The sequence below is a fragment of the Zonotrichia albicollis genome, chromosome 21, assembly GCF_047830755.1.
Source record: "Zonotrichia albicollis isolate bZonAlb1 chromosome 21, bZonAlb1.hap1, whole genome shotgun sequence".
In the NCBI taxonomy this organism is placed as follows: Eukaryota; Metazoa; Chordata; class Aves; order Passeriformes; family Passerellidae; genus Zonotrichia; species Zonotrichia albicollis.
Genome location: NC_133839.1, coordinates 11,271,586 through 11,285,764, shown reverse-complemented (window position 1 = coordinate 11,285,764; position 14,179 = coordinate 11,271,586). Strand labels below are relative to the sequence as shown.

At 43.5% G+C, this 14,179-nt stretch overlaps 1 protein-coding gene across 7 annotated transcripts in view; it reads left to right on the top strand.

Moving 5' to 3' along the window:
• Positions 1 to 14,179, top strand: part of DENND1A (DENN domain containing 1A) — a 153,168-nt gene that overhangs the window by 17,579 nt on the left and 121,410 nt on the right. For all 7 annotated transcript variants that reach the window (XM_074556169.1, XM_074556166.1, XM_074556168.1 and 4 more), the window contains exon 3: positions 14,150 to 14,179. This exon is cut by the window's right edge and continues 14 nt beyond it. In XM_074556169.1, the coding sequence (XP_074412270.1) occupies positions 14,150 to 14,179 (30 nt within the window). The remainder of the gene's footprint in view (positions 1 to 14,149) is intronic.

Here is a 14,179-nt window from a genome sequence, read left to right as displayed (position 1 = left end):
TCAGGAGGATACAGATTACAGACTTCTAGCTGACAGAAAGATGTGCATGTTATTTTTATTTCCTTGGCCAGAAGGATTTTGTATAGAATCATATTAGCACTGAAAACATGGAATGTTCCTCCTGGTAACTTGTTCTCCAAGTATGTGCAGCGTGGCTGTTTGCAGCCAGTTATGTGTTAATGATAGTGCAAGGCTGAAGCATTCCAATCATTCATATGCCTGTCCTCCCTTTCTCATAAGGGTTTCTTTGCTCAGGGTTTTTGCCTTATTCCTTTTGCTTTGTTGTGGTCAATTCAGTCAGTATAATAGCATAGACACTGGCTTTTTTTCCCCTTTATTTTTCTTTAATAAAGAGTTATGTTAGAGATATACTATAACAGAGATAAGAGCTATTTATGTCCTAAGCTATTGATTTTTAATTAATGTTGCCTGGGCTCATACATGTTGGCAGAATTGCTAACAGCTTGTGGCATTTTTTAATTCACATCTTCTTTTTTAGTATTTTGACAGTGTCATTCATATCTCATGAAAAAGTACCTCGTCAGGTTAAATGTGTTAAAACACCGAGCAAAAAAAAAAGGAGAGAATGGAACATAGGGCTGCCTAGAAACCTTGATCCAATGCCAAAGTATTTAAACAATTTAGTGTTTTGGTTTTCTAGCTCCAAGCTGCTTCTCAAATCCCTTGCTAATTAATCCAGTTAATTCTTTGTAGACTAACTGTATGCAGGGCTTTTTCTTGGGCCTCTATCACTGAGAACCCTGTTTTGTTTGAAGCAAACCTAAGCTCGGTTATAAAGGTTGTAGTAACAACGTGAGTACTTGCAGATGTAAATACAGTGTTTTCAGCCTTTTTAAAAGGGCTTGTGTTTGTGTGGGTAACTTCTAATTTAATCTTTCATGTTTAAAAATTAAACATATATGCTTGTATAAAAAGATGGAGAGAGCTTCATCATTAGTTAGGTCACTTAAGAAAAGGCTGTGGAGCATCTGTGGAACAATCATGGCATGGAGCATTGATGTTGTGTACTAGAGTTAGTGATTTATGTTTATTTTTCAATGAGTAAATTGTGATAAATATCATTAATTTTTGTTCTCAAAAAGGGTGTTTGGGTGTAGTGCTAATAAGAGTTCAGCAAAAAGGGGAGTGCTTAGAAATGACCTGTGGTGCTTGAATTTCTTCTGATGAGAGTACAAGAGCAGTGTGAATTCAGACCTGGAAGAAGCAGCTGGGGAGCAAAGAACTTAGAGTGCCAATTAGACACAGAATGAGATTAATGAGAAGAGAACAGGTACTGCTCAAGGTGTGCTGGTGTGTGGTAAGAGCTGCCCAGCTCCTGAGCTTCCTGCTGGTTTGTCAGGTTTGTGAGAAGGGTTTCCCCCAGCATCCCATCCCAGAGTCAATAGCCAGCTGCACCTCAGCCTGGACCATCAGCCTGTGGAGGGAGTTTGTACAAGTGGATTCAGGTTACAGTTTTAGATTACCTTTGGAATTGTAGTGAAGGAAAAAGATTGTTCTCAGCAAATCTGCTGCCGAGGGTGACCGGATTGAAACGAATCTGCAGAGCTTTGAAAAGGGCTGAAAGTTTAGTTGGGAGTTTGTGGTTTCTTAAAGCTGGGCAGGGGAAAGAGAAAGGAAATTAGTGAAATTTCAGATTTCCAGGGTTGTGACGTGACTGTGAAATGTTCCTGCTCAGACTGGACTGCTCCACTCTCTCAGGAGCATTTTGGTAGCTGGATCTATGCTCTCATACATCTTGGAAGTATCAAGTGTCTGAAAACATTTTTGTGGTTAAAAATCCTTTTGATACCCTTGCCTTTTCTACAGTAGCAGAAATGTTTTAAATTTTTTTTAGAGAGATGATAGATTTCCTGTCTAGCTGCGCTGAATATCAGCAAACTCCTCTTTATCTAAACCAAGCTTTTCTTCAAGCCGACAGCACTGCTTTAAACGTGCCAAACTTACTTTCACAGAGAGCTTCCTTGTGTTTCAGCAGCGCACACAGCACAGTGAGCTTTGCTAATGTGGCTGAAGGCACTGCGGCCATGAACTGGGTCAGTCCTGCAAGTGTCGATGTATCCACGGCTCTGCTGTGCTCTGCTGCTGTCCACTTAATGAACTTTCCTCCAAAAGAGAGAAGTCATTCTGAACAGCTGAGCATGAAGTGATTTTGGTTTTCTTTCATCTCACGGTCATTAGCTCCATGAGATGTATTTTTCCATGTTAGGACCTGCTTCCCCTCACCCCCACTAAGTTTGGAATGGTGTTCAAGAAGTTCAGCTTCTGTCATCAACATTTCAGACTCCACAGAAATGTTTTGTTGGGGTGCATATTGGATGCTTTTCCTGTTCTTACAAACTTTCCTCCCGTTAATACTTTGCTTGAAGGCTTTCATGAGACCTCAGTGAGGCTGCAGCCTTACATGAGGCTCACCAATCTCTGGTTTTGTTTTGTTTTTTAAACTCGATTCCAGCTTACCTGTTCGTACACTTTTTTACTGTTTTACCATGTACCATTTACCATGGGCAGCACAAATAGCAGTGGTGAGTTGAGATGGGCATGTTGCATGGCTCAAGCTGAAACAAAAAGGTGAGGCTGAGTACTGAAGGGTACAAGGCCAAGTTCTGAAGTGTCCCAATAAAATAATTAGTGCTCTCTCTTATGTATGATCTTTTAATATATGGACTTGCAACACCTCAAAGCTCAGGAATGTGTTGGTGACCATGGAAACTCTTGGTCAGTTCTGTTTCTTGGCCCAGGTTTCTGGGGTTATCAGTGCAGTGAGGGTGAAGCCCTAAGTGTGGCTACACTAGAAAAGCTACAAGCAGAGCAGCACTGTGAAATCAGCTCCCCAGAAATGCTCATGAGCTTTGGCTGTCCTTTGTTGGTGAGGCCATGGGTGAATCAGATTTATGGTGTGGCAGATGAGCTGTGTCCTACTGCCCATGCCCAAAAGCATCTGTGGTGACATCTCCACTGCAGGGAGCCGTGGAATGGAGAGCGAGGTTTTCAGCGATTCACCTTTGATGGAGTTGTTTTGTTTCAGTGCCAGAGGGATCTCTAAAGCGTCCTGAACTAAAGCATGTTCACTAAAGCCTCATCACAGAGCATGTTTTGTTAGTGCCATGGGGATCACTGAGGCATCCTGAGCTAAGCAGAGGTGCCCTCACAGAAGCCCCCAAGCCCCCTCAGGGTGCTGGTGCAGCTCTGCCCTCGGAGCCGTGCAGGAGCTGTGCTGGGCTTGCCCAGCTGGTGACACGGCACTGCGAGCAGCTGGATATTGGAATACGAATCCCAATATAACCAGTTAGATGGTGCCTGGGCCAGTTCTGACCCTCGCTGCTGGGCCAAAGGCAGCACTGGGGTGCTTTACCCCAGAGATACCTTGGCTGGCGGAGATTGCAGCGGGGCACAAGACGCAAGTCCAGGCTTGTCAGGACTCCGTTTACCTCAGGAGAGAGAGCTTCTGGCGATGGTGAAGAGAAGGAAGGAGTGGATTCTGCCAGAGGGTTATATCCAGATGTTTATTCCATGGGTACATAGGTCTGCACCGGGACAATTCCTCCAACAGAATGGAGGCCGCATGGTCTCATTAACCTTTTAAGCTCAGGGCAGGGGAAGGGGAGGGGACAGGTGAGTCACCAACCAGGTGAAGGGGCAGGGTCTCAAGGGAGGATGACACCTATACGGGCCAATGTGCCCCAGGCCTGAGGGACCAATCACACGACGCCTTGCTGGTATGTTAGCCTGATTGACAGGGCACACTCAGCGAGGGGCGAGGGGGAAGGGAGAAGGTAAAACAGGACATTGCAACACACCACAACAGCTGGAGACTGCCAGTATTGAGAGGATGAACGTGGGCTCAGAGTTTGAGTTAGAAACTAACAGAGCTTCAGGCTTGGCAATCAGTATTCACTGTGCACGTGTAACAAAGAAGGTTTCTCTCTGTAGTTCAGCCAATTATCCAGTTGCTCAAGAGAAGGGTTATTGTCTTTCCTTCCTTAGTACAACACTTCAAGAACTTACGGTTGGCTCCAACACTTCTGTTCCATGTCCTTTTCCAGTCAGTTCAGATGAAACTGATATGTGGCCATCCATCTCTTTTTCCAGGCAGCAACAGACAGAACAAGAGGACACAGTCTCAAGCTGCGTCAAGGGAGATACAAGCTAGAATTAAGGAGGAAGTATTTTACAGAAAGAGTGGTCAAATACTGGAATCATCTACCCAGGGAGGTGGTGGAGTCACCATCCCTCGAAGAGTTTAAAAAAAGGCTGGATGTGGCACTTGGTGCCATGATCTAGTTGAGGTGTTAGAACATGGGTTGGACTCGATGATCTTAAAGGTCTCTTCCAACCTAGAATTCCTGTGATTCTGGGATTCTGTGAATGTATTTCTGCAGTGCTTTATGTGCCTCTCTGACAATATGTCCATCTGAAGTTAATGTCGTTGGTGAAGTTTGGAAAGAAATTTTTAAAAAGTTAAACAATTGTAAAATCTTCTCTAAGACATAGAAAATACAGATTATTACCAAATTTAAATGGTCAGACTATCACTAAAGCTAAACCCAAACCTGCAATGAAACAGCTTGGAAAATGTTTATAAAACTCCAAGTATTTTCTGCTAGTGAAAAGCCTGGTAGTGTGTTGGAAAATAATGTTTGTTTTCATTAGCAATTCCTTTAGGTTTTGTAATGCAGCTGATTGATTGCCATGGCCACATTGTGGTTTTACACAAGTTCCTTTTAAGATACTATTGCTAAAAAGCAATGTGAAATTAAAATATTAATTCTGGTTTTTTTCAGAGCAACAACCAAGTTAAAAGTTATTTGGTTGACACAGGAAAGTAGAAAATGTATCATTACATAAAAATTTCTTGTAAAATTAATTGAATAAGGATTTTTTTAAATGAAGGTGCTTAGTATGCTAATTAATACAATTGGGTATTAATTCAGTTGGCTATAAGCTCTAATTCTATCAAATATAGCTTTTATTTTTGCTGCTGTACAGAGTGAGCTTAGAGAAATGGGTTTGGGTGCATGTGCTTGGCCCTGAGCAGGCTCTGAGATAGGCATTCAGAAGCCATCTGAAATACATGTCCTGTAAATATTAAAGGGGTGACTGTTTCCTGTAAAGCTGTCAAAGCTCTGGTTGCTTTGGTCTTAGCCTGAGAATTTGCATTCTGAGAATCTAAGTTAACAGATTTAGACAATTACTGCTTGTGTCTGGTATTGTTAAACTCTAGATGATGCACTAATTTGGATTAATTAATTAATCAGGATTAATTTTTGCTGCATGTTAGCTAGATGTGATAAAGGTCTTTTTAGTTTTCTTTCTTTATTGCTTCTGAGACTTTTAGAAAAACCTTAGCTTGTAAATCCTACTCTGCGTGGTATTGGCACTTCCAGACTGTCACATTTAAATCAGAGCCTGAAATATTAGTTAACTGATTCTTTCATATCCCCAGGACAAGGAGGGCTTGCCAGCTGCTGTGGAAGTGGGGAGACTGTCACCAGGCAACTCTGCTGCCTCGGAATATAAATACAAAGAGGCAGGAGAGAAACAAATTCAGTATTCATGGCCTGAGCACTTAAAACACATCTCTATTAAATTTATAGAGTGCCAAAAAGGTTATGAGAAAAAAATACTCTGATCAAACACAAATAAATTAAAAAATTATTAAACCCCAAAAAAGCCTGCTTAAAGTAGGTGTTCCCATTCAACTTCTTTTGTGTAATTATTACAGGCAGCCTGTAAAATGTTTCAAAACACTTCGTATTTCATTTTCTACGCTAGGCCTTGTGGATTTCTTGACCATTGGAGTACAATTTTACCTAATTATATTTTTTGCAAGTTTTAGCTGCTGTATAATTTGCTGACTAAAATTACAGGGGGAAAAAAGAATTTAAAATACAATCCATTCAAAATGTGCAGTTTGCAGGACTCCTGGAGTTTGGCTTCGATTTGCAGGAATACTGCATTTCTGGGTTGGTTGAAGAACAGATGGTTATCAAGAGAAATATCCCCTTAAGTGCACAGTACAGCAAACTCAAAAGATTCATCAACCGTGCTTTAATGTGGGCTCGAGGTATCACCAGAGTCATTAACCAGTGCAGAGAAAAGATCTGAAGACCTCAAATGAAGGTGGGAGAAACATGTAACAAACAGGACTGGAAATAAGTACTTATTTTGTCTTCTGGTTTTGATCTCTGTTATTTTAGTTTTAGCTCTATGCTGTGCATCTCCTTCTTATAGTTCTAGCTTTAGTTCTGTCAGTATCAGCAGTTTAAAAATGAATCTGGGCTGAAAGCTTCCTGTTCTTCTTTGTAAGGAAATAATTCTGAGTTTGCTGATCACTGAAGACATCTTATGCTTTCCAATGTCTCCCTGCTCTTAGCAGCTTAGAGTGGTAGCAATAGACATTAATCTGTACCCTTGTACAGCTGGGTTTTGTAAAGGCAGTATCTTGGTATGGATGAAACAAAAGAACTTAAGGATTTAATAGAGAGATAATTCCCAAATTGTGTTTCATATTTTGAACACACTGCTTGCACCACAACTGTTTCCCAACTTCCATTAAAAGAATTAGTAAAGTTTGATTAAACCTGGCTCCATTCCATATAAGAGTCCAAGAGAGTAGATAATAGCAGTTAAGGTGGAACATGTTGCCCTATGGGAGGCTCTGACTGAATGCTCTGTGTGTGAACGCTGGGCCCTTCAGGAGCTGGACATGACACGGAATGACTGATGGGGAAACTCTTCTGCTTGTGAAAGGCAGTCAGTGTTTCCCTGTCTTCTTATCCAAGGAGTGAGCATTGCTTTTGTTAATGTCACAGGACTGTGAAGTGAGCCCCTTTAGATGGAAAGTTGGTTTGTCTGCTAGAAACAGTGACAGTCTCATATTTAATGTTTACTCTGAATGGCTCATAAAACTGCTGCCGGTCTCGTGCCTGCACTGGAAACTGGTGTGAGGGCATCAGAAACCTGGTGTGAGGGCATCATCAGAGACCTGGTGTGAGGGCATCATCAGAAACCTGGTGTGAGGGCATCATCAGAGACCTGGTGTGAGGGCATCAGCAACCTGGTGTGAGGGCTTCAGCAACCTGGTGTGAGGGCATCAGAAACCTGGTGTGAGGCATCATCAGAAACCTGGTGTGAGGGCTTCATCAGAGACCTGGTGTGAGGGCATCATCAGAGACCTGGTGTGAGGGCATCATCAGAAACCTGGTGTGAGGGCATCAGAAACCTGGTGTGAGGGCATCATCAGAGACCTGGTGTGAGGGCTTCAGAAACCTGGTGTGAGGGCATCATCATAAACCTGGTGTGAGGGCATCATCAGAGACCTGGTGTGAGGGCATCATCAGAAACCTGGTGTGCAGCCCACATGTATGGACATAACTCTGACAACCTGCATCAGCTCTTGTGTTGTTAGAGCTGTTACTTCTCTACTTCTCTTCATTCTGGAGAGCTGTGTATTGCCTTAAGTAAAAATCTGCAAGGTAATCTGTAATTTAACCTGCTTTTTTTGAGATTTTGAAAAAGATTTTTTAAGGATTTTTTAAAAAACGCATATAAGATGTTACTGAACACTGCCAAGAAAAGTTTTGTTCCTCACTGCCCCTCTGGCTCTTGATGTGTTAATAATATAGAAATAATTATGGAAATCATAGTAATTTGCTTAATCTGTTCTGTTTTTTTCCCTTCCTTCCTGTTTTCTATGATGTATATTTTATACTGCCTTTGCTCTCAGTCTCTCCTGCTTTCACATCACTTTACTGAAGTCTGAACAGCATTTTGTGTCTGAGTTACAAACCTTATATTATGTTTCTAGATTAAACTGTTGTGAAAAGCATTTTTATGTTACCAGTGAGGTATTTGGCACTTGCAGGGCAGACTTCCAAATGTTCTGTTAAAGAGAGAGAGGCAAGCTTAGGACTCTTAGGAGTCTCTCTCACCATGCTGCTGTGGTGTGTTCTTAAGTTTGTTAGTTTGCTCCCCCCATTTTCTGTATTAAATGGTTTCTTCCTGGCAGGGTCCTGGGAAAGGAAGAAACCATTTAATACAGAAAATGGGGGGGAGCAAACTAACAAACTTAAGAACACACCACAGCACCATGCCTGTCCATGGCCTCGTGCTGAGGCCGCAGTCCTGGCTGCTCCTCTCCCTGCAGGGCCGTGCCCACAGACTGAGGCCCAGCCTGGATCCTGGGCTGGGGTGTGCCAGGGGAAGAGGGTGGTTACACATTCACCTGGGCTGGGGTGAGCCAGGGGAAGAGGGTGGTTACACACTCACCTGGGCTGGGGTGTTGGTCTGCACTGTGTGTGCCAGGGGAAGAGGGTGGTTACACACTCACCTGGGCTGGGGTGTTGGTCTGCACTGTGTGTGCCAGGGGAAGAGGGTGGTTACACACTCACCTGGGCTGGGGTGTTTGTCTGCACTGTGTGTGCAGGGGAAGAGGGTGGTTACACACTCACCTGGGGTGTGTGTTAGAGCATGGAGCCCGCTGTGGGTGCTCGCTGTGCCCAGTGACACCTTGGGGTGACATCCGTCTCACACTGTGCTGCTGGCAGTGGCTGTGGGATGGGGTGTAAGACTTGCTTACAGAATTTTCTTTTCATCTTGGTTATTTTCTGACTTGCACGCTTTTAGAATAAAGCGCACTTTAAAAAGAAAGGATTGAAGGTTTAAAGCTGCATATTAAATACGTGTTTTACGCCAGAACTTATTCTGAGGTTTCGTGTCTGTCTTCTGGTGTGTGTGTAGGTTTTTTCGTTCCCACATTTCTCCTCCCATCCCCGCCTTTTTCCCTCCTCCCCTGCTTGCTGCTCTCTGAGATGGGATCTGCAGGCTGAGCTGCAGCAGGTTAGGGGCAAGCAGCAGTGTTCGGCTGTGCTGGGTGCAGGATACCAAGGAGTTTGCAGAGGTTTGGAAAGAAGTTTGCATTGCTTTTTAGTTGTGCTGCATAAGGGTGAGAATGTGTAGTGGGTATAGAAATTGAAAGTTACTCTGAATGGAATTCCAGTTCATTTTAGAGGGATTGCAGCTATAAGAACCTTAAAGAAGTGAATGAGGTAAATAATTAGTTAGGAGAAAAAATGAAGCAAGTTTGACTATATTTTTCAATTTGAGATCGAAGTTATTTGTTCATAACCATAATGGATTAAATTGGCTGACTTTTATCAGAAAAAGCAAGTTTGTTCATATTGGGTTTGCATGGTTTACTCTAGGAAGTATGTTCTATTATTTTTGGAAAACTTATGTGGTCTTATAATTTCCATAAAATTCAAATACAGACCAGTTTGCTGTGCTATTTGTAGAAGTAATTAGGCATGTGTCTTTTAAAAGCATAACTCCTCACTTTATGACGTAAGAAAAGTTGTGAGTAAAAGAGCAGCATAGTTACACTAATATGCCATTGTAGCATGTTCCCATCCTGTCATCTGGAAAATTAAATCAGGTTCCAGCATGGATTAACATCCAGACTTGTGTGGAGGGGAAGGTACTGTCTTAAATGCCATGAAATTGAACAATGGGATTATACAGTTCACAGCTAATTTCAATATTCTGCTGTACTTGGCTTTTTGTTAAACAAGATCCTGTATGGAGAGGCAGGGATAGCTTTTAGAACTCAGAAACATTCACATATTTAATGAAATACTAAAACAATAGCTGGAATATGTTTGAGTACTGAATGCAGTGCTCTAGGTGATGTGCACAGATGGGATGTGGAACCTGCTGTTCCAGAGGGGAGCTGTGGGTGTGCTGGCCGTGAGAATGCGCTGCCCGGTGTGGGCTGTGTGCTGGTTACCCCGGCTGGCTCTGGCAGGGCTGCAGGGCCCGTGCACAAAGCCTGGCTCTGTCCCCGACAGCGGGCACTGGCTCTGCCCACCCCTCTCCAGAATCGCCCCCGCGCTGTTCCACTGCCAGGTGCTTCAGGCTCTTCCCTCAGAAGCACCTCTTAAAACAGCTGTGAGGGAAACTGTCCGGTTTTCGGCTGTTTGAAGGGCCTGGAAAGGCCCGGAGTGGCCTTGGGGCAGCCCGCGTATCAAAGAACGAGTAGAGGCTTCAGTTCTTCTTTCGGTCTTTATGTTTATTAATTGTTTATCTAAAAGATTTTCTTTCGGCCCGACAGAGCTCTGCTCAGCAGCCAGCCATGAGCACACTGTGTCCGCCCTCCGGACAGTCACCTATCTTTATACCCATTGTTACGTGTACAATATTTATCATTTTTCCCCAATACCATTTATTCTTATTGCCCGGTGCACTTTTAGTAATGACCAATCCCAAAGTGCCACCATCACCACAGAAGATGGAGGAGAAGAAGAAGAAGAAGAAGGACAGGACACGCCCCAATTCCTCCATCTTACTTCTCTAAACCCCCCTGTACAGAAATCCTAAACCCTGTGTTTCACTCTCTAATTAACCAATCCCTTCACCATTCACCCCGGTGAAACCCTCCTATCCTCATACAGGTGTCGTCTCCTGTGTGGGATCAAAGTCCAGCCACCAGACACTTCTGGAACATTCCAGGACTCCCGAGCCCCCCAAGGGTGGTCTCGGTGGCACCTCAGGACTGAGGTGCTGAGATCCCACAGGAAACTGCTGCAGGAATAGCCACAGAAGCTGTGCTAACCCTGTCCTCCCTGGCACAGGCTGGCCCTAGCGAGCAGCAACGGAGCTGGAGCTCCTGCTCTTTGGCCAGCTGAGATTTTGTGGCTGCAGCTGCTTTGCAGGGAGCTGCATGCTCTGGGAAGAGAGCTTCCAGTGGTGTTTGTCAGCTTGGGACGTGAGCCCACACTGGCTTCACTGAAATCACTCATGGATCTTAGGAAATGGATACAGCATGCCATTGGGTAACAAGCTTTTTAAACCTGAGTGTGAGCATTAGGAATAAAATCGACTTTTTCCTTGGTACCAGCAGTTTAAGTTTGTGACATATGTGTATTTCTTTGCAATTGTGCCCCTACAAGAAGGGAAGATTGCAGATGGGATGGTGTATTTTAGCTTTATTTTGGAATGTTATTGCTTGTGTTCTTTCTGCTTTACACTTGCAACTTACAGTTTCCAGTGCTGTATTTCATCATGTATTTATATTTATGGATGGCTGTTTTCCAGGGAAGTTTGTGAGCACTTGCTTTAGGCATAAACTGTGTGGGTCTTGTCATCTTTGTGAGCTGACACTACAAAACCAGTTGTAATGGAAGACAAACAGGAGATACTAGGTTACCAACAACAGAAAAGTTCAGCATGTAGCACAACCTGAATTCTTGTTTTGGGGTCTGGACAAGTTTAGTTTGAGAAGCATCTCCATAATTGCTGTGACTTTTTCCTTTTGGGGGTTAACCTGCACTGTTTGTTCCTGGTTTGCAAGGTGCGCTCCTGCTCTCAGCTGAGCTCTCAGAGCTCTGTTAAGTTAAATGTGACTGCAAGGCTTCAGCTCAGTGCTTTGCTGTAGCTGGGCAAGAGGTTGGTCGGGATTTCAGCCTGACTCTTCCCTTGTTCTGATGTCAGCAAATAGATTCCACTCTCCTGAACTTGAAAACAGTATTTTACATGTGTTTACTTTGCATCATTTCACTCGAAAGCCTGTTAAGTACCTGGAATAACAGCGTTCCCTGTTTTGAGTTGCAAAGGGCTTTCTTACTGTCTGCAACTACAATGGAGCTGCATCTAACTGTTTGCATGCACTGTGCAAAACAAATTACTGCGAGTAAAAGTGTTTGAAGTTCCCCAAGCTACTTTAGTTTTACAGGCAGAGTTGACAGTCAGGTTTGTTCATGTGTTTGCCAAATATTTCACACGAGTGCTGGAACAGTTTTCACTGATACTCGTGGTGCTGACTGAAGCTGAGTCCTGGGCGCTGGCTTGGCCTGTATCTGTTTGTTTTCTCTTGTTCAGAATACTTGGATATCACGTCTGTTGTGATTTTTGGGCGATTTGTGCTTATTCCTCAGGGGAGAGCCTGCTCTGAGTAGTTCCGGTAGCCTTCACTCAAATACACTGGGCTGTCCTTCACGGCAGGGAGCTCCAGCAACGCAGAAGGGCTTTCAGGATGCTAAGAGAACAGGAAAAAGGCATGTTTACACACACACACACACACACACACACACACACACACACACACACACACAATTACTTTGTATGACTAATCTATTTTGTTGCATTTTTCAAGAATGAGAATGTAGTTTGCCATCTATGGACGAATGTGTTTTGGATTTATGTCAAATTGAGTTCCTCATTTCCCTACAATAATGGTAAATGATAAAATGTCAAGTGTGGCAGTATGTGTATATATATTTATATTAAGTTCGAGAGCAATGGATCAATAGAAGGGGGGGCACATGTAGGTTTCATGTTCAGACACCATTACAAATGTCTGCAGCAATACAAATTTGTTTCTTTCATTGATTTGGGTGGGGTTTTTTTGTGGCATTCTGAACTCTTGCCCTCCATTAATTAATTTTAAAATTATTTAAAAATACGCATCTTAATAGGTGTGTCATAGTTTCTTTTAGCACTGATGCTGTACTTGCTGTGCTGAAGTGTGAAGCTGTACTGTCCTGTTAATTGCTAACTGTGTGCAGAGGGGCCCATGCCAGCACAGCTGGTCACATCTTCTTGTGTGTTTGGACACTTTGCTCACTTTCAAAGTAAGGCTCCAAAAGGAGATCCCTTGCTCTCTGTTTCTGGTTTGCTGCGGTAATGTAGATGGGTTTGCTGATGTGTGCATGTACAGTTGGATATATTGTGTATATATCGCAGTGAAATGTTAAGACCAAGCATCTGATTGTCTGGAAAATGTAAATCTGGAAAGTTTAGAAAGGCCTGGGCTGTTGGATTTCTCGTGTGAACAAAGTACACCTTGAGAAGGAGTTTGCACCTGCGGGCAGCAGAGCCACCATGGCCCAGCTCCTCACTCGGGGAACGCTGCTCTGAGGGCTCTGGGCTGGCACCTGTGGGGCAGCAGGGCAGGTGCCCGTGCCACCCGTGCCACCCCTCAGTGCTGAGTCAGGCATGGCCCAGCCTGGGGCCGTGTCTGCAGCACCAAACCCAGCCTGGCACCTGTGGGGCAGCAGGGGAGGTGCCCGTGCCAGCCGTGCCACCCCTCAGTGCTGAGCTGGGTGTGCCCCAGCCTGGGGCCGTGTCTGCAGCACCAAACCCAGCCTGGCACCGAAGGGCGATGCTGCCACGATTCTGTTCATTTGCTCCTGCATTGAACTTGGTTTTGAACTCTTGCTTGGTTGTTACATGGTTTGGTGTTTGTAATTAAAAAATTATCTTTGTAGAATGGAATGTGGCCTTCTCCAATGTATTCCTTTGAAAAATTGATGGCTTTGAAGAGATCTGTTTTAAATAGGTTGTCATATAAATAATTTCAATCGTGATATTCTGTTGTTTTATGAACATCTCTAATTAAATTTAAGATAACTTCTCAGGGAATACTACCGTATTATTTATTCTGACAGCCAAAGGAGTAAGGACGTTGCATCAGTCTTGAATGTTTGCTACTCTGAAGTGTTCACTCTTGTTTTCCTGATGAGAAAGGTTCCAGAGCTGTGTTAATTGCCTCTTTCAAATTCTAGATAAATATTTTTGGGTTTGTAGGGAGCATACCTTAACATAAGTAACGTAATTTTGAGGGATTTGTAATCTAGTATCACTGAAAACTGTCTATGGAGATAAATTAACAGAGTGCCTGGAGGTGGCAAAACTGGCTGTCTGATTTTAACCAAAATGAGGTGCATTGGGTAACAATTTCCTGGAGATAAGCCCAGGTGGCAAATTGCAGCTGGAAAGATGTAGCCCAAGTACCAGCCTGAAGTTCAGTCTAGCACCAGGGCTTCTCTTAAAAAGTAATTTATATTTATATATATATATATATCTCTATATATGTGTGCGTGTATGTACACACGGACATTTTTGGTTTCATGTGTTTTGTGTGTGTTTTATGTACAGCTTTTTTCTGTCTGGAGGAGGGTAAAGGGAGAGCCTTGAAAAGTCCTTCCCTGCTCTTATCAGCACAGCAGCCTCAGCTGCCCTCCTTGGATCCCCTGCCAGGGTTGCTATCATCTTCTGATCAAATATTAATGTGTGATTCTCTGCTTGCTCACTAATCCAAAGCCAATTAATATTATCTGTCAATTATTTACAGATCCTGAGGTGCGGAGGCAATTCCCAGAGG